This window comes from Protomyctophum bolini, assembly GCF_963924005.1.
Source record: "Protomyctophum bolini genome assembly, chromosome: 19".
NCBI classification, from domain to species: Eukaryota; Metazoa; Chordata; class Actinopteri; order Myctophiformes; family Myctophidae; genus Protomyctophum; species Protomyctophum bolini.
Window position 1 is genome coordinate 19,708,517 of NC_137880.1, and position 21,296 is coordinate 19,729,812.

General features: G+C 44.3%; 1 protein-coding gene across 4 annotated transcripts in view; it reads left to right on the forward strand.

Moving 5' to 3' along the window:
- sipa1l1 (signal-induced proliferation-associated 1 like 1) overlaps positions 1 to 21,296 on the forward strand; it is a 77,161-nt gene that overhangs the window by 35,653 nt on the left and 20,212 nt on the right. For all 4 annotated transcript variants that reach the window (XR_013965907.1, XM_080791174.1, XM_080791176.1 and 1 more), the window contains exons 9-15: positions 824 to 927; positions 2,548 to 2,705; positions 8,677 to 9,256; positions 14,831 to 14,929; positions 15,651 to 15,826; positions 19,240 to 19,533; positions 20,592 to 20,741. Coding sequence is in view for 3 of the 4 variants with exons in the window: in XM_080791174.1 (XP_080647300.1) it covers positions 824 to 927; positions 2,548 to 2,705; positions 8,677 to 9,256; positions 14,831 to 14,929; positions 15,651 to 15,826; positions 19,240 to 19,533; positions 20,592 to 20,741 (1,561 nt within the window). In the remaining variant the exon portion in view is untranslated. The remainder of the gene's footprint in view (positions 1 to 823; positions 928 to 2,547; positions 2,706 to 8,676; positions 9,257 to 14,830; positions 14,930 to 15,650; positions 15,827 to 19,239; positions 19,534 to 20,591; positions 20,742 to 21,296) is intronic.

The window sequence follows — 21,296 nt, forward strand, 5'->3', positions numbered from 1 at the left end:
GCAGCCTTGTAACAAGAGGAACATTACAGCAACCCAGTGAGATGGGAAAGATAATGGCATCCACACAGCATTTTGGGAGATAAAAATGTTGTTTGTGTTTCTCTTTTGTTCAATACATTTGCATTGCATTGAGGCTTTCTCTCTTGAACTTGATGATTTCACTGTGGTCGGCACCTCCGCAGCATTGGTGTGCGTTCCTCTGTGTGTCGTCATAGCCAATGGGAACATGCCAGACCCAGTGGTGTGGTCGTTTACCTACTGTCTCTAGCGCCCCAGTGCATTTCACACTGCCAATTCCACTTAATTGAATTTACCTCTCCCTTGCTTCCGTTTGAAATGGTGTGTTGGTGAAATTGTTTTGTGTGTGTGAAGTTTAAAGTGTGGAAATAAAAAGGCACCATAGTTGACTTCCCCACATGCTCATTTATCAACAGACACAACAATAGGGTATATGGTCAGGCGAGCCAGTAGGGATCAACAGACACTACAATAGGGTATATGGTCAGGTGAGCCAGTAGGGATCAACAGACACAACAATAGGGTATATGGTTGCGTAAATGAGTGGCAGATCGAGTGACAAAGTGATTTTAATGTTGTTTAATGCAATCAGATATTACTTCTCTGTTCGGATTCATGGCTGTCAAGGCCAGGAAGTAGTTTTTTGCCACTCAGTAGGCATTCCCGACTAACTTCCGGGTATGATGATGATGTCATGCGCATTCCCTCTATAACAAGTGTGGGGAGTGTGGGAATTGGCATGACTAATAAAGCTGTGTAGACCAGACAACGGCATCCGATCTAATCAGTGCGTTTCCCTCTCCAGCTGACTCGACAGGTACCCACTCCCTGTACACCACGCACAAGGACTACGAGATCATGTTCCACGTGTCCACCATGCTGCCATACACACCCAACAACAAGCAGCAGGTAAAACAATAATCAAAAATGCAATGGCAGTGGAAATTCTTTTTTTTTTTTATCCCACGATTTTTGTAACCCATTTTTCACCCGGTGCCAATTGCCTAAACTGTAATCCTGTGCGCTACTCTCCCACTGCCAACCTGGGAAGAGTCCCGAACTGGGAAATTCACTTACAATTTACTTAGCCATATTATTTGGAAAGACCCTCTGTTCCAGGTGCTCTAAAGCCCTAACCACACCAAAGGGTTGAGACGGTTTTAACACGTTTGCACGTTGACCCACGTTGACCCTAGTGATTCAACGCATTATGGAATTCAATGGCCCAAACCACACCAAAGGGTCTTGACGGTTTTAGCGTTAACTCCTTGCAACCGTTTGGACCCAAGGAGTTGCATGGTGACCCGTTGGTGTGTTTAGGGCTTAAGAGTGTAGAAAACAAAACAAATGGATCCTTGTGTAACACATCAACTGCCAGGCATTCATTAATTAATCCGACGCTGGCAGCATTTTTACCCTTATTTTGCTTTTTTGTAAATTAATGTTGAACTTGTTTTCACCAAAAACTTAATCTTGGAAAAGAAATCCAAGATAATTGCATTTTTTTAATCTGATAACATTGCAGCGGATCAGGTGGAAATGTTTAGATGACGTCATTTCCGGGTGTATTCTTCTGTCGAAGTCGAGGCATTCATAAGTTGGCAAAGTCTTGAGGGTGCATTTGGTTCCATGTGTACCCTCTCAGAGTTAAATAAACACATGTTACAGTCTAGATTGGGGTTCCATTTGTACCCTCTCAGAGTTAAATAAACACATGTTACAGTCTAGATTGGGGTTCCATTTGTACCCTCTCAGAGTTAAATAAACACATGTTACAGTCTAGATTGGGGTTCCATTTGTACCCTCTCAGAGTTAAATAAACACATGTTACAGTCTAGATTGGGGTTCCATTTGTACCCTCTCAGAGTTAAATAAACACATGTTACAGTCTAGATTGGGGTTCCATTTGTACCCTCTCAGAGTTAAATAAACACATGTTACAGTCTAGATTGGGGTTCCATTTGTACCCTCTCAGAGTTAAATAAACACATGTTACAGTCTAGATTGGGGTTCCATTTGTACCCTCTCAGAGTTAAATAAACACATGTTACAGTCTAGATTGGGGTTCCATTTGTACATTCTCAGACCCTGAAGGGTCCATTTGGACCGCCGGTGGTCCCCGGACCCGACGTTGAGCACCAGTGGAGAACCCGTGATAAGCTAATACGTTTATAATGGAGCAGTTCCAGGGCTGGTTGTTTGACAACATCCCAGAATAGTCTCTGGTTTCAGGCGTCATTATAAAGTTGTGTTGCTCTCATGCTGTGCGCAGGGTTGAGGCTTCGCACTCATCCCACTCATTGCAGCCCCCATTTTAGATGCTAGTCAGCGAGCTAATGATCACTTCCGCACTATTACTTTCTGTGGTTACTTAGCATTTCTGACAGCAACTGACACAGGCAGTCCACTGCTGGGAAATTTGAATCCACACTTTAATGAGCTTTGGGGGTTCCGAAGTTCCTCTATTGCTGCCCTCCTAACTCTGCTGACCCCCCCCCTTTCCACTTTGGGTGTTGCGTGCCATCCCAGCTGCTGAGGAAGCGCCACATAGGCAACGACATCGTCACCATCGTGTTCCAGGAGCCAGGGGCGCAGCCCTTCACGCCCAAAAACATCCGCTCTCACTTCCAGCATGTCTTTGTGGTTGTCCGAACGCACAGCCCCTGCTCGGACAACACCTGCTACAGGTGAGACTCGAGGGCAACACACACACACACACACACACACACACACACACACACACACACACACACACACACACACACACACAGACAGACACACACTGAGTTTGTGGGAAGCACGCACACGTACAGTAGGTACTGTATACACAGCTTAACCACTGGGTCTAAAAGGGAACTAAACCCTAGTTCGCTGCCATTTAAACTTTTTTTTTTTTTTTTTTCAAAGTGGGGGCCGCCAGGGGGTCAATTGGAAAGGATATTTGTATGCTGTATATAAAAAAATAATTTCTAAATGTATCTACAGAAAAGCAGACGATTTTTGCCTATTTTAGTTCCCCTTTAAGACCATTTACCAGATTGAACATTGAGACCCATGATGTCATGACAATATTCCATTGGTCCTAGAATAATCATGTTACAAGAAGTTACCTAAAAATGTACAAAGACCAACTTGTGAGCAGGGAATATTACCAAGTGCTGCCTCTAATCTCTTTATCACCTGTCGTTTTCACCATTCTCTCTGTCTCTGTCTCTCTCTGCCCATGTGCTAATGAGTGTTTTAATTGCTGTCTGAGCACATTGTGTGCAAGGACTTAATTATCCCCCGTGGGGGCCACCTTGTCTCCAAACACACACACACACACACACACACACACACACACACACACACACACACACACACACACACACACACACACACACCATACACACACTCAGAGGGTCCTGCCAAGTGGAACATCATTACAGCTGGTTGTTGGAAAGAGGCTGTTTGGCACTGACTATCCGCCACTCTTCACTGCTACCTCTCACTCTGATTATACCAGCCTCTTTGTTTGGTTGTCTGGTCTCGTCTGTGCATTGGCAAGGTCGCACATCCGTGTCTGAAGTGTCAACTTCCTATGTTGTTTTGCAGACTGTGGGCACAGCAGACGTTGTAGTTCGTTAGACCACACCAACATCAGCGGTAAGTGTTGGAAAGCGTCTGTTGCCAAAAATCTGCTGTTGAATGGGCGGTGGGTACTATGTCGCGTATGGTCGCAAGTTGTAGGGAAGCAGTGGGCTTGTCGCTGAGAAAGACATCCAAGCCATAGGCTACTTTTAGCACCATAGTAGCCGGCTGTCGCTGTCAGCTCTCAAGGTGCATTCATCAACCTTTCTTCACACCTTCCAACTGACTGAATTCCCTGCCTCATTGGACTGCCAGTCTGTAGTGATCTGTAGTATAGTCTGTTTGATGGAGAGCTACCTTTTACGTCGGTAAACGGGGTTGACAACACCCAGTCAAAGTTCGCCAATGTTAAACTCTGCACGCCACGTTGAATGCGTCGCAATGGGAAGCGCCAGCCCTTTGCTCCCATAGAATGGAAGTGGACGGGATGCTATTGCTGACGCTTGTGATGCGTTGTGTGTGACTGTGTCCTATCTGTCCTATATCGGTCCACACGTACGTGTGTGTGTCTCTTTAAAGTTCCCCTGTGGTTTCTATTAGGTGAGGTGGCACTAGTTGCCGTTAGGTCCCTGGGTCAATGGGGTGGTTGTTAAATCCTAATATTCTTTGTTGACCAGGATCTCCCCGGGCTCTCCTTGGCCTCCTCCTTTCCCCCCCCTCTAATCTCTTTAAGGAAAATAGCTGATATACAAGCACACTTAGCACACACAAGGGATTGTTGTTGTGATCTCGTGCATCGTCTATTTTTGCAGAATGTTCACCTATTATGTCATATAGGGATGCTAGGGTTTATGGACCCTTTTTACTGTGGGGCCGTAAATTCGAAGTAATTGACTGTTAATGACTTTTTGAAGTCCAGTACCTGTTGTCTTCAGTTATGGTGGTAGATAAAATGTGTGGTGTGGTGTTATTTTACAGTAGGACGGCTTGGCTGTCAAATCTGTGTCTGTTCAGTTGATTTATGATGACATTAACTGTGCTGATAGATGCAAAAACGATTTGATTACTGTCGAGCTCAAATTAAATGTCTGTGTCCCTGCGGGATACATGCAGGACACAAGCAGGGGCTTCATGGGAGTTTCAGCGCTCCCATAATTGTTGATAATACATGTAATACAGTGTAGACAGTGCATTACTATTATTTTTGCTGCCGAAACCATGTTAATTATACAGCAAGCAGTTCCAACCAAGCAATCTAGTTGATTGAAATAGGCTCTCCAGTCGTGAACAAATGAGAACCACAGCACACAGAATTCAATGAAAGTTTCGGGAACAGTGTAACAGCCCAAAATATACTCCCGTCTAAAATATACCGGTTTTAAAGTGGGCTTTCTCAATGGGGTCTGGACTGGCTGATTAAACAGGGAATACAAGTTATTGACTCTGTCAGACGACCCTATGTATTTCCAGGGAAACGGAGATAACAATCTTTAGTTGTTGTTAGTGACGCCATGTTAAATATTCTGCATGTGGGGACATTTGATTTTGGTTCTTGCAAATCTAGTTAAACCTGACACACACACACACACCTTCTCCATAGTATTGTAGGTATTGAAATGTTCTCTTTGTTTCCCTGGCTGTGTGGGCTGACAGGTCATAGATGCTGTGAGAGTGAAGCTGCCCACGCTCTTGATATTTATAAAGAGTCGGACCACAAATCACTCAAACCACATATGTTCCTTCCTTTCTGCTGCCACGGAGGTCACTCCATATACTAACACACACCATGCTATCCTCCACTGCTCTCTCCTCTTTCATCTCATGCTCTCACTGTTTGTACCTGATTTATACTTTGTTGAGTACTGGTGTTGTGCATCTAAAATAGCCGATCTATAATCGGCTACATCGGCAAATGGGCTTTAAGCTCACAGCGCGTTGAGCTATAAGAGTATATACAGTACTGTATATATAACAATTGTATGCCTTTGCTATCTTCCCTAAATCCTGTTACCTTGCATTCACTCCCTTCTTTTCTCTTTGCCTTTCTAACTAGTTAACTTTTTCTCCTTTTCTTTCTCCCATTCACTTTAGTGATTTATCTCCCTCTCTTTTCTCTCCCCTCCATGTCCACTATAAGTCATACGTCTTTGGTTGACTCAAATGTGTTTCAGACCTCTATAGTGTTCTCAGTGCTGTGTGCAGCAGTTTGAGACCTTCTATAGTGTTCTCAGTGCTGTGTGCAGCAGTTTGAGACCTTCTATAGTGTTCTCAGTGCTGTGTACAGCAGTTTGAGACCTTCTATAGTGTTCTCAGTGCTGTGTACAGCAGTTTGAGACCTTCTATAGTGTTCTCAGTGCTGTGTGTACAGCAGTTTGAGGGACACTTTATGCAGTTCTTTTGGAGGAACCTCAGCCTGCACATTGGTTATCAAGCAATTCCTTAGAGCACTGTGTGTGTGTGTGTGTGTGTGTGTGTGTGTGTGTGTGTGTGTGTGTGTGTCAGGGCAGTGTTTTATCTATGCTGACATTAATTTATATGGTCTGACAGCTCTGGTATTAAAGTGAACATCAGAAGATGTGTTTTAGTAGATTCATTTATAACCTTTTGATATGTTCAATAGGTTTTTGTTGCTGTCAATTTTGTGATTGCAAAATAGAAGATCTACATTGTAGATTCTATTTTCAGCATGTATTTTCAGTGCAAACCAGGCATCCCCTATATATACCCCCCTCTCACGGTAAAAAAATAAACAACTGATGCAATCTCAAGCTATTTGACAGCTATAAACATGATTTACAGAGTGCCGCGTGCACACACACACACACACACACACACATCTTCCTCCGGCGGCGATGATGAGGCACATTCGGAATGCATTTGGGAAATCTAGCTAATAAAGCCCTCGAAGTGTCAACATATGGGCATGGTGCCGTACGTGGGCAGGGGAGATTTCAGCATGATGGCTTTTTGAGATACGACAGCTGGCAGTTATTACCTGAGAAAACGCCCGAAATGGAGCCCATCCATTAACATGATGGGAGTTGAGGCCAGGGCAGCTAAGCAGACACAAGCAAAGGCCACCGGGCGACACCATCCCTGTCCTGTTTTCACATAAGCCGTCTGTCCAGGTAGAGGACTTGTAAATATCCTTGCTGTTGAGTGGAAACGTATATCCAAATCCAAAAAAAACAAAATACAAAGCTTGTAGATTTTCACTACCCTTTTTTTTGTGTCTCTCTCTCTTTCCCTGTTTCTCTCGCTTCATAATGTAGACTAAATGCTGACTCTGTAATTTTCTTGTTCTACCCCGGGTTCGAACATGGATCTCCTGCACACTAGCCTACCCCAGCCAGAGTGATTTCATCGTCTAGAGGGGAGGATTCAAATTTGCAGCCAAAAACAGCCGGTGTATGCTATTGGTTTACCGATCTGTGCTCCCGCCCCCCGCCCCCCCCTCCCCTCCTACACAGCGGAGAAACTGACGTCAGAAAAGTTGGAGCGACTGTTATTGGTTAGCAAAATACATGGTTCACTCCAACTCCACCAGCACTTTTCCTGGCTCGTTTGCCCAGGCTTTTCTTTATTCTCTTGAAAACAAAACGGATGCTGACATTTTTACAACAGAGTTAATTCCGCCTACCTGCTTGTTCAGAGGAGAAATTCAATTTGGTCCTGCAGACAGTAGAACTTGTCAACCAGCTGTGTCAAACCAGACACGAGATCTAAATAGAAGAGCAACGAGACCAATACAAACACCCTGATTGTACAGTGTATGCGGTATTAACTGTACTCTACCATACAGATTGGACAAAAGTTACGAAGCACATGCTTAATGTGCTCACACACACACACACACACACACACACACACACACACACACACACACACACACACACACACACACACACACACACACACACGTACGGTCAATATACAGTAACTGTACATACTCTTCTCTCTATTTTCTTCTGACCTTGCACAGTCCCTTTTCAGTGAAAGCCAAAAAAACCTCTTCATTTCCCCTTGTCTCTCAACTCTGCCCCTCCCCCTGCACCTTCCCTCCACTGGACTGTTATTCAGAGATTTTGGTCAGATGGATAGGAATAGCAGCCCCTCCCCCCCCCCCCCCCACCCTCTTCTTCTTGGCTGTCCAGCTGAGTTCCTGACATAGCAGACTGCCTTGGATGGCCATTCCAGCGACTTAATGAAAGGAAAAAGGGGAGGGAGAGGAGAGCAGAAGGAGGAGAGATGGAGAGTGCTATAGGTGCAGTGAAGGAAGACGGAGAAGGAAGGGACTCCTAGAGTTTCTGAGCAGTTCGCCACAGTCCAACGGAGCTGCACGCCTAATTTATACGTAGTTGTGCACCCAGTGTTGCGCAGCTAAAATAGCTGATCCACAATATCACAATACTTTGTGAAAGCGCCACATTGTGAGTGAGCTTGTAGGTCAGCTATTTTGGTACAATACACGGTCGGGCAACTGAGTATAAATCAGGCATTATGTATTAATAGTTGCTACACTCTTCTTGTGAAGTAAAGTCTTGAGTGCACATTCATGTAAATTATGACCCACATTTCTGCTGTTGGTGTTGCCCGGACAAAGCCCGGGAGGACTAATGAAAAGAGCAGAGGGAGAGAGAGTCTGTCTGCAAGTCTGCTTCCTTCATCACCCTGTAAACATAACGTCTCTCAGAGCTTTGATACAACAGGCCAGGGTTTTGTCTGCTGCCCTGTGAGCCCATCGGCCCCATACAGACATGAGGAAATTGCATGGCTTCAAACAACAAACCAACTCGCTGTCAAAGAGTCTTTCTTCTCATTTATTGCAAGTTACTGGGGGGGTGAGGGGGCGGGCTTTTAGTTTTCTCCCTCCTATGCTCATAATATTAACATAATGTCAGCTCTAGACTGGACAGAATGACTCGCTTTATGCATTCTAATAAAACTGCAGCCAGGCCACACAGTTGCTAATGAGGGATTTTTTTGTCATTGGTTCTGCAAAGCTCCCACTGAAGCCAAATGTTCATCCAATACTGCTCCAACACTCCTGTCCTCTTCCCCCTGTTACTCCCTTCTCTCTCTCCTCAGCGTGGCGGTAACCCGCTCCAAAGACGTGCCCTCCTTCGGCCCCCCAATCCCAGATGGCGTGACCTTCCCCAAGTCCTCAGTGTTCCGGGACTTCCTGCTCGCCAAGGTCATCAACGCCGAGAGCGCCGCGCACAAGTCGCAAAAGTTCCGCGCCATGGCCACACGCACGCGGCAGGAGTACCTGCGCGACCTGGCCGAGCGCCACACCACCAGCACGCCCATCGACCCGTCGGGCAAGTTCCCGTTCATCTCGCTGGCGCACAAGAAGAAGGAGAAGAGCCGCCCGTATGCCGGCGCCGAGCTGCGTAGCGCAGGCGCCGTGACGTGGCCCGTGCACGCCGAGGACCACAGTGCCGGCGGGGAGCTGCAGGCCCTGCTGTCCATCTCCAATGACTTCCTCATCCTGCTGGACCAGGACGCCAAGGCTGTGGTGTTCAACTGTGCCACTAGGGACGTGATAGGCTGGACGCTCGGCAGCCCCGCCTCCATGAGGATTTACTACGAGCGCGGGGAGAGCGTGTCGCTGAGGAGCGTCGGCAACAACACCGAGGACTTCAAGGAGGTGGTCCAGCGACTGGAGGTGAGGAGACACACAAACATGCTGAGGTGTTAACAGGGGATCATGAGAGAATAGAAATAGGAAAGTATAGAACAGACATGTCCATTCGAGCGCGGACGAGGAGGTGAGCAATCGACAGGAGGCCTCTGTGATTTAGGTGTGGAGTCATTCAGCATGCCATGCAAGTCCCTGTATCCATAGCAACAAGTGTATTTGATTCCCCTTAAAAAGTAGGACCTATTCTATAGTATTTGTCTATCTGTGGAGGAGAGATTCATATGCTGTGTACGTTTCAACAATCAAGTTAAACATAATTTCTTAATAAGTACAGCAAGGGGAGTCATAATTCTCCTCCAGGAGTATTCTGTTCAAGGCAGAGTATGCCCAATCACTCACTGCACAATACATAGCAGTAGCCAGTTCGCCTCTAGTGGATTCAGAATCACTGCTATTTACAGTAAGTTGCATTCATTGGAATGATAACACCACCAGCCAAATTCCGAGGTGTCTGCATTGTTGATGGATTTAAAATTAATAGTAAGTAAAGATCATATTTTAAATACTAATAAGAACCACTCAGCCAAATATTCAGATTAAAGATGGTTTATTCCAATAGCATTCTCTGAGAGATTTGCCGGACAATTATACAGACGTTGTTATCTTTGGAGGTAGTTTCCACTTTACATACGTCATTGGTCAAATCTACACTATATTGGTTAAACTGAAAGAAGTGTGCGTCTTTTATGCATTCTTTGGGGCCGGATGCCTGTGGTGATAGATAATAGAAAACATTACAATTACATCACACATTTGGGATTACGTGGGAGCACTCAGAGTCAGCACAGGAGTTCATCTGCAAGTAGGACGTGTCCAAGGGCATCTCCAGCCGAGTAGACGGTCAGTTCACAAGACAGCGGATAACGTGCCGTTAAACAGTAACTTCTGGCACATTTTATCTTTGAAGATTTATTTTTGAATATCCGCACACAATATATCCTGGATGGGGAGCAGACATATTTGGGTCCAGCACCGTATTTAAAAAACTGTGGGATGTGCATATCTTATTCCTTTTTTACATTTTATCTCTGAGCCACATTGACCGTCTCGGTTGGTTGATTATGTTGGCTCATAAATGTAGGTGAAGGACAATTTGATTATACGTGACTGACTTGATAAGCCAGAATAAATTTTCGTCTAACAATGACAGCCAATTCTATAATACTCTTCTTCAGAAATACATAGGCCATAATCCACATCTATCATAATTGTGGTTTCCCATGCCCAGTGGTGTAAAGTAACTAAGTACAGTACGTTTACTTACGTACAATTTTGAGGTAATTAAACTTTACTTGAGTACGTCAAATTTTCAGTACTTTTACTTCTACTCCACTACAGTACATTTCAGAGGCAAATATTGTACTTTCACTCCACTACAATTATTTGATAGTTACTTTGTAGATTTTGATTATTATTACAAAACATACAGTAACCATTTCAGCCCTATACACATTTTGGCCATTTGAAAATAGCCGATCTACAAGCTCGCGATGCGATGCATTGTGAGCTTGTAGATCTGCTATTTTCAAAAGATTTGTATAACTTTGAAAACATGAAAAGGGACATTCTGCATAACGAGTACCTTCTACATTTTGATGCCAATACTTTTGTACTTTTACTCAAGTAAATGTTTCATTTATGGTAACGGTGTAGTTCTACATTGCAGTATTGATACTTTTACATAAAAGGATCCCTGGCTAATAAGACAAATATGCTTTAAAACATTATACTTGCCCTCTACAATTAAATAAAAGAATAAAAACACCTTAAATATTGTATATTTTTCATAAATAGAGAATCTTTAACTCAATAGGAGCTGCTCCTGTCGCAAGTTGATAATGTCATCTGTCCATGTGGTCTAGCCCTATGGAATGTATGGAGTGCATATGCATAAAAACAACTTTATACTTTATACTTTAACAACTTAATATTTAAAGTGTTTTTAATTTTTGATTTTAGTTATAGAGGGCAAGTATAATGTTTTAAGGCATATTTGTCATATTAGCATAACATGTGAGTACCTTTTCCACCACTGCCCATGCCCATCTGATAAATGCTCTACTTACAGTATGATCAGTCAGCTGGCATGAAGGAACGCACATCATTGGTTGCCTGACAAACCACCAGCCAATCACAGTATCACCACCCATCCCTCTAGGGCAGCGGTTCACAACCTTTTCTGGACCAGGCCCCACTGAAAAACCTTTAATGTGTTCGCAGCCCACACATCTGACCACTTAACACGGCAGCCTAAGTGGTCCAATGGGTGGGTCACACGCTTTAATGGTCAACCAATCGATTGCGTTCCAGATGCCTTAGATCAATGGAACCGACATGGTACACTTTAAGTCCTTACTTACTGGTATCACTATGAAAGCACAATTATTTGGGGGCCCACTTCAAATGCCCTTGCGGCTCAAGAGTAGGCCGCGGCCCACAGGTTGGGAATCACTGCTCCAAGTGTGCAAACATTCACCCCAATTGTATTTGTTCTTCCCCTTGTTGCTGCTCGTACTTTGCATAATTATGTATACAATTATTGTTTCTGAAATGATACTGGTCTGATATAAATGACATCCTGTTTGGCTGCTGTTGTTGTGTCTACGTACCGGGGATGGCATCTTATCAGCCCTCAGAGGAGCTCGCGTCAATCTCTGTTCAACTAATTGCAGGCAAATGCACGCACGCACGCACAGTCGCACACTGGAGTGAAGTGGCGCTAGCTCTTCCTCAGCTGTTTCCATGGTAACTGGCTAAAAAAAATCTGTTTCGTTATGTAATCATCATTGCCTTTGAATGCCTCCGTTTCCACTGCCTCACACTTTAACTGTGTGTGTGTGTGTGTGTGTGTGTGTGTGTGTGTGTGTGTGTGTGTGTGTGTGTGTGTGTGTGTGTGTGTGTGTGTGACACGTGTGCACAGTGTGTAGAAATTGTGTGTCATGTATTTGCATCATGTGTGAGTTTGCATGCATCTGTGTGATATGTATAACCTGATTTAAAGCCAGCTTTTAATCTACACACACACACGCACGCGCGCACGCAGTTATTTATGGAATCTTCCTTTCATGTCACCTTTTACCCATTTGGTGCTAATCTTCAATAGAGATGGAGAGGGGGGAGAGAGAGAGGCCGCTCATTTTTTGAACTTTTTTGACCCACTCTATCTCCCTCTCTCTTTCTTTCCAACACACACACACACACACACACACACACACACACACCAAGCAATAACATCAGAGTGTATCCAACCAGTTCCCATCACATCCTCCAAACCCTTGTCCTTCTTCCATTCCCCAGGTGCCAGGGCATGCACCATGATTTATTTAAGCTTCCCTTCCTGCATTTTCTGGGCTCTGTAGGATTTCTAAAGTGCCCTTGTCACACACGCACAGTGTCACACACACGCATGCGCATGTACACATGTACGCCCACACCCACAAAATCTATGACATCATCATAACCGGAAGTTATGCGGGAACGCCTGAGTGGCAAAAAGCATCTTTCTGGCCTTGACAGCCCATACATCTAAACAGAAAGGTTGTATCTGATTGCATTAAACGTCATTAAACTCACCAACATTGCTGCTGTACAGAAATCTTTCTAGTTTGGAAGCGCTCATTTTCAATAAGGCAACATCCTGCTGCCTACTGCATGTGGCCTCATACACACGTATCAAACACATGTTCTGTGTTCTATCTGTATTTGATGGCTGCCTCAAAGCTTTTCCAATGGGAGTCACATGGTTTGTCCAAACATTTGTGTTTGATTGATGATGGCTGCCCATCAAACAAAGATGTTTGGTCAAACCATGTGACACCGTGTATCATTTACCCTAAAGCTGAATTCCAATACCCCAAATCTCGGCCACTCCCTCACTCACACTTGGTCACTCCAGCATGGTGGTGTTGCAGTGAAATTGGTGACCTGCTGAAATATGTGACAATCGTTTAAACATCACATAATGTCAGTGTTTGAATGTATTTAAAGACCTCCATGTAAGACAGTGAAGTGCACAAGATGGTCACATATTTCGGCAGGTCACCAATTTCACCATAACAATGCCATGCTGGAGTGGTGAATTTGGCGTTAACCCCAAGCAACATCGGCGTAACATTGCAGTCAACAAAATCAAATCAAATCAAATCAAACTTTATTTGTATAGCACCTTTACAACAGCCAAAGCTGACCAAAGTGCTGAACAGAGTAAAACAAGACCGTAGAGCATAGCAATATAAAACGATGAAAAGAGACAATAAAATATAAAACGGAGCATACAATAGCACAGAGCAGGAAATCAATATACAGGTAAATCAGGTGCAGTTAAAGGTGAAGGAGAACAGATGAGATTTGAGGAAGGATTTAAAAGCCCCAATTGGCTCGGCAGATCTAATATGGAGGGGCAGCATGTTCCAGAGTTTGGGGCCCGCAGCCACAAAAGCATGATCACCCCTGCTCCTCTTACTAGTCGTGAGCTCGACCAGCAGCAGCTTGTCCACAGACCTTAATGCTCTAGATGGGGCGTAGGGCACAATTAGGTCAGAGAGGTAGGAGGGAGAGAGCTGAATTCTGCACTAACTGCAAGCTCCTAAGTGGTCGATACCAGTGTACAGAGAATTGCAGTAGTCAATTTGTGTGGAAATGAAGGCGTGGATGACCATCTCGAGCTGTTAGGGGGGAGGTACGACTTGATCTTAGCAATAGTTCTAAGTTGAAGAAACTTGTTTTTACAACGGAGCTTATTTGTTTATAAAATTTAAAATCTTTATCAAAAATGACACAGGTTTTTAACAAAGGGATGTAAATTAGCATTTAACGGACCCAGGGTGCAAGAAGGGGGATGTTGCTCAATGCTTCTAGCTCCTGCTATGGAGTTATTTCCTCTGCCCTAAAAGTCTGAATGCTGCTGAAAAATGGCAGCTCTGGTTTCCATGAAAGTGGACCCAAGACTACTGTTGTCTGAAAAAAACAAAAACTATCTCTCTCTCTCTCTCTCTCTCTCTCTCTCTCTCTCTCTCTCTCTCTCTCTCTCTCTCTCTCTCTCATATATATATATATAGTATTCAAAAATGATGCTTCTATATACATTGTACATAGCAACAACTACTCTGAAAGGGGTTCCCGTCTTGAAAGGTAAAAACCCCAAAAGGCGTTCCCGTCCTGAAAGTTGTACTGCTTTAATTTTAGTGGTTACCTCTTGTAGCCACTAAAATGAAAAAATGTTGTAGCACATTTTATTAAATAAATACGTTTCTGGTGCCTATGTCATTTTGGTGCCTTAAAACCTTCTATACTTTGTTGTACATCAACGGAGGAAATATACGATCTACAAGCTCACAACGCCTTGGCTTGCTACAGTATCTGGTTAAGGGACCGACCATCACATTGGACTGGAGTAATAAACAATACAAAACACAAGATGACTATTATTCCCTGTGAATTCACCTCTCTCTACCTGACTCTCCCACTCTCTCTCTCTCTCTGTCTTTCTCTCTCCCCCACCCTCCCTCTCTCCCTCCCTTCTTCCTTCTGTACCTCTAGTTGCTGACTAAAGGCTGTGAGACATCAGAGATCACACTTCGCAGGAACGGTCTTGGTCAGCTCGGCTTCCACGTCAACTACGAGGGCATTGTGGCCGAGGTGAATACTGTAACTGGACAGCTTGATTAGTAGTTTGATAATAGTCAAATCAAATGAGCTGTGATGGAGCACTGAAGCTACATTCTTTAACCATTTACGTGGATCTCAAGTTCCCTCCTACTTCCACCTAACTTATTCCCATTAAAACCAGGAAATACTGTATCTGTGTAATTTTATATTGATAGACAACATATAGCACATAAAACAAATAGCACATGTACAAGCTCACAGCATGTAACTTTGTGGCACGCAGCGAGCTCTCCTATTTTTATCAAATGTGTTAGAAACCATTGGACCGTTACGGAGGGTAAACATTGAATCAAATGTTCCATAGACATACTGTAGTCTAGAATGTATGCCTTTTTCCCTTTGGTTGTTTTATTTTTCTGTCTAATGTACTTTTAAGTTGTGTGAATTTATGTTAATAAAATTCAAGTTGTAAGTGCAATATGATGCAATGTAAACGGTGAGGTTCTCTTATAAGCCCTCCCAGTGTTTACCTCAACCGCACCATTATATTCTGTCAAGTTGTATGCCGTGTATATGAAGAACATTTCCAGTTGTGCAAATAAATCAATCAAATGAATAATTTGTATACTTTCAGAGTTAAATTAAGACTGAGAATTGAAAATCAAACTGGGGATCCTTGAAGTTGAGAAACGATGGGGTTTTTTCCTCCGTCAGCCACAAACATTCTGGTAATTCATTCAACCACCTCTAGGTGGAGCCGTACGGCTACGCGTGGCAGGCGGGCCTGCGGCAGGGCAGCCGATTGGTGGAGATCTGCAAGGTGGCTGTGGCCACGCTCACCCACGAGCAGATGATTGACCTGCTGAGAACCTCCATGACGGTGCGCGTGGTCATCGTCCCCCCGCATGACGACGCCACGCCGCGCAGGTGGGTAGACTCCACGCCGCTCGTTTGAGAAATGTTGAGTTTTTTTAGAACAAGTTCTGGGGAGTACAGCGAGCCCCCAGAATGACTCCCAGTCGTCTCCCTACTGGGGAGTACAGCGATATAATTATGGGCCAACGTACCGTACATCCCCTTACGCCTTTTACTACAGAATGGACAAAATTATATATTTTTTATACAGAATGAGATTATATCGACATATCGGTTATCGGCCATAATGGCAATGAATTATATCGGATATCAATATTGGAAATCGAGAACGGTCATATCGGCTACCCCTATTAACCTACCAGATTTATTTATGTAGGCTAGCCGCTACTTTACAAAGAAGTTGGTGAGTTGTAGCAATCCGCTATCGCTCGCGCGCACACACACACACACACACACACACACACACACACACACACACACACACACACACACACACACACACACGTCCAGTACCCAACACACCCCCTGCATCCACGTTACCCTCACTTTTTTTTATTCATTGAATTGCCTCCATTCTGTTGCTATATGTACTGTACCCTGCAGTGTTTTTGTGTGTAACCTTCAGCATTTGATATATGATCGTCAGGCCATATTGCAATAAGGGCTTCTATCTCGCCATTAGATCACATCTGTCCACGGGACATAATATGCAGTAATAAATAATTCCTTCTCCTTCCTCATCGTGTGCCAAATACCAACTGCTTAATCCCAATGGCACATTCTTTGGTTCATCCCCTATATTTAATGCGATTGCATTTGCACCTGCGGTAATCCGCCCTCTGCCGTAAGACTGCGGTTGTACTGGTCAGCTCCCCAGGTTTTAATGTGTGTGTGTGTGGTCTGTGTGATTGTGCAGGGCTTTGTTGAAAAGCATACCGGTACCTACCCTGGGTAAATTAATACATTGTATATTGGGGAAAATGTTCATCAGCAGCCTTTTATATCACGGCAAAAACAAGGGAATAAAATGAAAATGCACCTCTGTAATGTTTGAGTTGGCATGCCATGTTGATGCTCAAGAGTAAACACTGTTTGTTGCCGTATAGGGCTGCAACTATGCATCATTTTCTTAGTGATTATTCTGTCAATTACTACTTTGATGAATTAACATTCATGTTTTTGAACTCCCTTACACACGCACATATTATATGGTGATTTCGGGTGTGCCAGTACAGTACAGTACAGGGTACAGTAGAGGGACCCCCACACGGTAACTCTGTCATTTCTCAACCGTTTCGGACGCGGGGCGGCTCGCCTGAATCGGGCCGGCACCCTGGGTGCGTTCCTGTGGGTCAGGATTTCTATAATCAACTAAAGTGAGAAGTCTGATTAATCTCGTACAACAAAGTTGCACAAACATACCAGTTTACAAGTGCAGGACTACAATGTGTGAGCTTTTAGATCTATTTAAAAGTATTTTATTAAAATGTGTAATGTTTTATAAGCACCCCCTACTGCTGCAATTGACATGCACACCAGCCTGCTAATGAGACTTTGAGAGCGCTTTTGATTGAAATGTGGGTTACCACATGTAAACATGTTGGTGTTAATGCAGTCATTATCTTTGTTTACAATTATGCCTCTAGAGATTCTGCCCTGAATATGTTAATTATAATTCACATATGTGAGTAACAACACCATGGAAACAATGTGGCTGCAGTTTATGGGGGAAATAATTGGCATCTGTCCTATATAGGTATTCTCATAACGGCAAAAGACTGTTAAGATCACTCTGTAAATGAACAATAAGTCAGACGTCATCACACAATTGTGCCACCTTATTTACAAATGCAAAAAAACGCAAGACTTTTATAAGAGTCTGTTATGTTTGTCTGCAAGTAAGTCATTTGTCCACCAGAAGGTGCTAAATTGGCTTAACTATGCACACTGGTAAGGTCCTTTCAAACGTCCACGTGCTCGTTTCGTGCACACGCCTGCGACCTACTAGACCTAGATTGGGTTGAGCTTTTTTTTTATGCTAAAAATGAGCAGACCTGGAGCAGATCTGCTGTTGATCCAGGCGACAACGTCTGCGTCACACGCTCCCCGCCTGAAAAGGCCTTTAAGGCCTTTGTGTGACATCATTATACTAATGACAGAAGAAAGAACTCCCAATATATTTTGTCCAACTTTTTTGCAAATAAGTCCTGATGATAAGTCATCAGGACCAAAATGACATTATATAAAGTGATAAAATCCAAAAATAAAATATTATTAATTTGTACACACTGTTACAGACCCTGAAAAGTACTTTTAAAAAAGCTCAACAGAATCCAGGTCTAGTCAGTCGCGGGCGTGTGTATGGAACGAGCACGCGCGTGACAATTTCATGGGGCCACGCCCACGTAAATTTGCTTGCGTTGTCGCCCCTCGACTTAATAAAAACGCAGGTCTCATTGAAACCAGCTCAGTGGCCTTTAGACTGGGAGGTTGGGCTTCAATCCATAGACTGTAAAAAATATGGACAAAGCGTTCCGCGGGTCTAACATGAACTTAAAATGAAGCCTGTCAGTCCTTGCAATGGAAGTCGCCATCTTTCAAGATCCGTTTTGGCCCAGTTCAGGCCAGCTGGCCCATTGGCTGGCCCAGACAACGAGGCGGGACTTCCCCCCTTCTTCTTCGTTGGTTTTTATTTTGACTCGAGTGGGAGGGGGATCCCGTTCATAGACTGTAACGGTAGCCACGCCCCTCAGAACATGCACGACTTTATGGTCATTTTTTTTATAAATGGGACCATAATTTTCCAAAAAGAATATTATGACATTATAAATGAGACTTTAAACTAGTGACTGAAAGCAAAAAGTATTCATGACCATGTTTATTAAGGTAATACAGTCTAGGACGGTGAAGTTGGGCCAAAATACATGGACTTTTATGGGGCTATGGGTTTTTCTGGGTCCAGTGACAGCGCCACAACAGGCCATTATATGAACTTTCATTTCCTTAGTGGCTTCACAAAATATCCGTCTGACTGCCCCCCTGCTTCAATCCCCGGCCGGGTCATACCAAAGACTGAATGGGACCCAGTGCCTCCCTGCTTGGCATCATACTAACTAGCGTCATGTCCATGGGGTGTACTTGTGCATCAAGCTGCCTCACGCTACAGAAACAGGAGATAGGCTCCTGCCCTATGGGCCTCATGGCTCGGCAAGGCTACTACTACATTGAAAATTAATTACTAGGCGCGTTAATTGCTGCCCGTTTGAAAGGACCGTAAGGGTGGGTGTGTGTTTAAGAAACGCATTTTATTTTTTATTTTTTTGACAAAAGGTTTTTTGGGAGAAATGTTTATCAGCAGCCTTTTAATATCACTGCAAAAAGGAGAATATGAATAATAATAATAATATAAAATGCACCTGTGTAAAACAAAACAAACGAACAAAGAAAACCTCCCTTATCTGCAGGGGATGTTCAGAGCTGTACCGAATGCCCATTGCTGAATACAAGGGCAGCAGCAGCAGCAGCGACGGCGGCTCCTTTGAGTACAAGTTCCCATTCCGCAGCAACAACAACAAGTGGCAGCGGACCTCCAGTAGCCCCCAGCAGTCGCAGAACACCTCACCCCAGCCCCACACCCCGAACCGGGCCGTCAGCCTGGGCAGCTCGGTGGGAAAGACCCTGTCTGCTGAGAGGCTGGAGAGGGGAGCCGTCATTCCTCGCAGTGTCAGCAGCGACGGACGGCCCCTGGACACCAAGAGGTAAGGGCCATTACTTTGACTGCAGGATTCCAATATGGGCCACTGATGTTTTTACCCCTTAGCTAGCAAGTGACGCCGGCCTATAATATTTTTACCTACGGTAAGGCCTCTAATGCTTTTCCTGTACCTCCTAATGTACTTGACCCTCATCCTTAGCAAAGGGTTAACTACTGCTTGCCCAGAGTCCACCAGGGGCCTGCACTTGACCGCCTCCTTTTTCCCTCGATACCAAAACTCTTTGTTGAAAGTAGCCAATCTACAAGCTCACGAGTCACGACGCAATGTGCAGATCTGCTATTTTTGCCAAATGTTTGCCCCAAAATAGGGATGATAGGATCATGTGGTTAACTTGCCTATATATTTTTTTGTGGTGCAACCACTCCTACAACCAGCAATGTCCGTGTTCACCTATGTATGTGTTCACCTATGTATGTATGTGTTCACCTATGTATGTATGTATGTATGAGCACCAGTATGAGTACCAGTAGGGGCGCTGTTGTGCCATGCAGAAACAGAGAGAGAGAGAGACAGTGCTGCACTGTTGCCTGCTAATGAGAGAGAGAGAGAGAGGAGGGGGGGGGGAGAGGAGAGAGGGTAGTTGCACCACTCGTTTCACACAGGTGTGATTTTTTTCATATCATGTCTTTAAAACAGGGACCTCGAGTCTGTGATATTTTCCATTTCATTCTGGTTCCATTTTCTGTGATCGTTATCAAGGCCACATAGTGTTTAGAACAGTAAAAACATAAATACGTTGAATGACATTTTTCCAAAAAACACTCCTATCCTGGAGACATGTGCCCCGAGAGGCACTTCTAGTGTCTAGTGCGCTGAACAAATATTCTACCTTACTGTAAGTAAGTGTTCAATTGGAGGCCCAGAGTAGCAGCAACCTGCTGAACCTTTCTCAAAAGTATTAACCTTCAACTTGTCTTTCATTTATAGTATATATGTACAGTAGCAATGTTCGGTTGTTAATCTGGCCTTGTGTGTGTCTCTCTCTCTCTCGTGTGCGCGCGCGCGCTCTCGTGTGTGTGTGCGTGTGCTCGTGGGTCCAGGATGTCTCCAGGCAGTGAGAGCTACAGTCTGGCCTCGTCTCTGGCTCTGGGCCGTTCTCAACACCGCAGCTCTCCCAGCAACCTGTCCTGCTCCAGTGACACCTCTGCCGGCTCCGCCCACTGGAGAGCACAGAAGTCCATGCCTGAACAGTAAGGCCGGGTGCCTGTACATACTGTACATACTGTACACATGTACTGTGCACTGTGTGTATGTGGGATATGCCAATGGGTGAGAGAACAGCATATAGTGTGTGATTTGACCTTTCTGCGTTTGTCTGTCAGTTTTGTCGATTCTAAATTGGGTGGGTGTGTGTGCACGAGTGTGGGTGTGTGTGTGTGCGCGCGTGAGTGTGTGTGAGCGCGCGTGAATTCCGTTTGTGTCCGAGCATAGGCATGGTACCGCCCCGCCTGCCTGTGATTGGCCTACCGACACTGCCTGTCTTGACTGTCCTGCTGGATAGTCTGATGCGATGTTACTCCGTGGTGGGAAATGATACAAGTAGTACGGTATGATACAAGAGAACGCTAACTTGTACGTTTTATTTTTGTACAAGAGGCAAACTAATATTGTTTATGCCGTTTGCTTTGATGGAATAATTGATTGAACATGCACACCATAATATGATTTGATTTGGGTGTGTTTGTGTTGATTGTGTAAACTTGAAACATTATTGTACTATTAAAAAAAATCTATTTTCCCTTCAT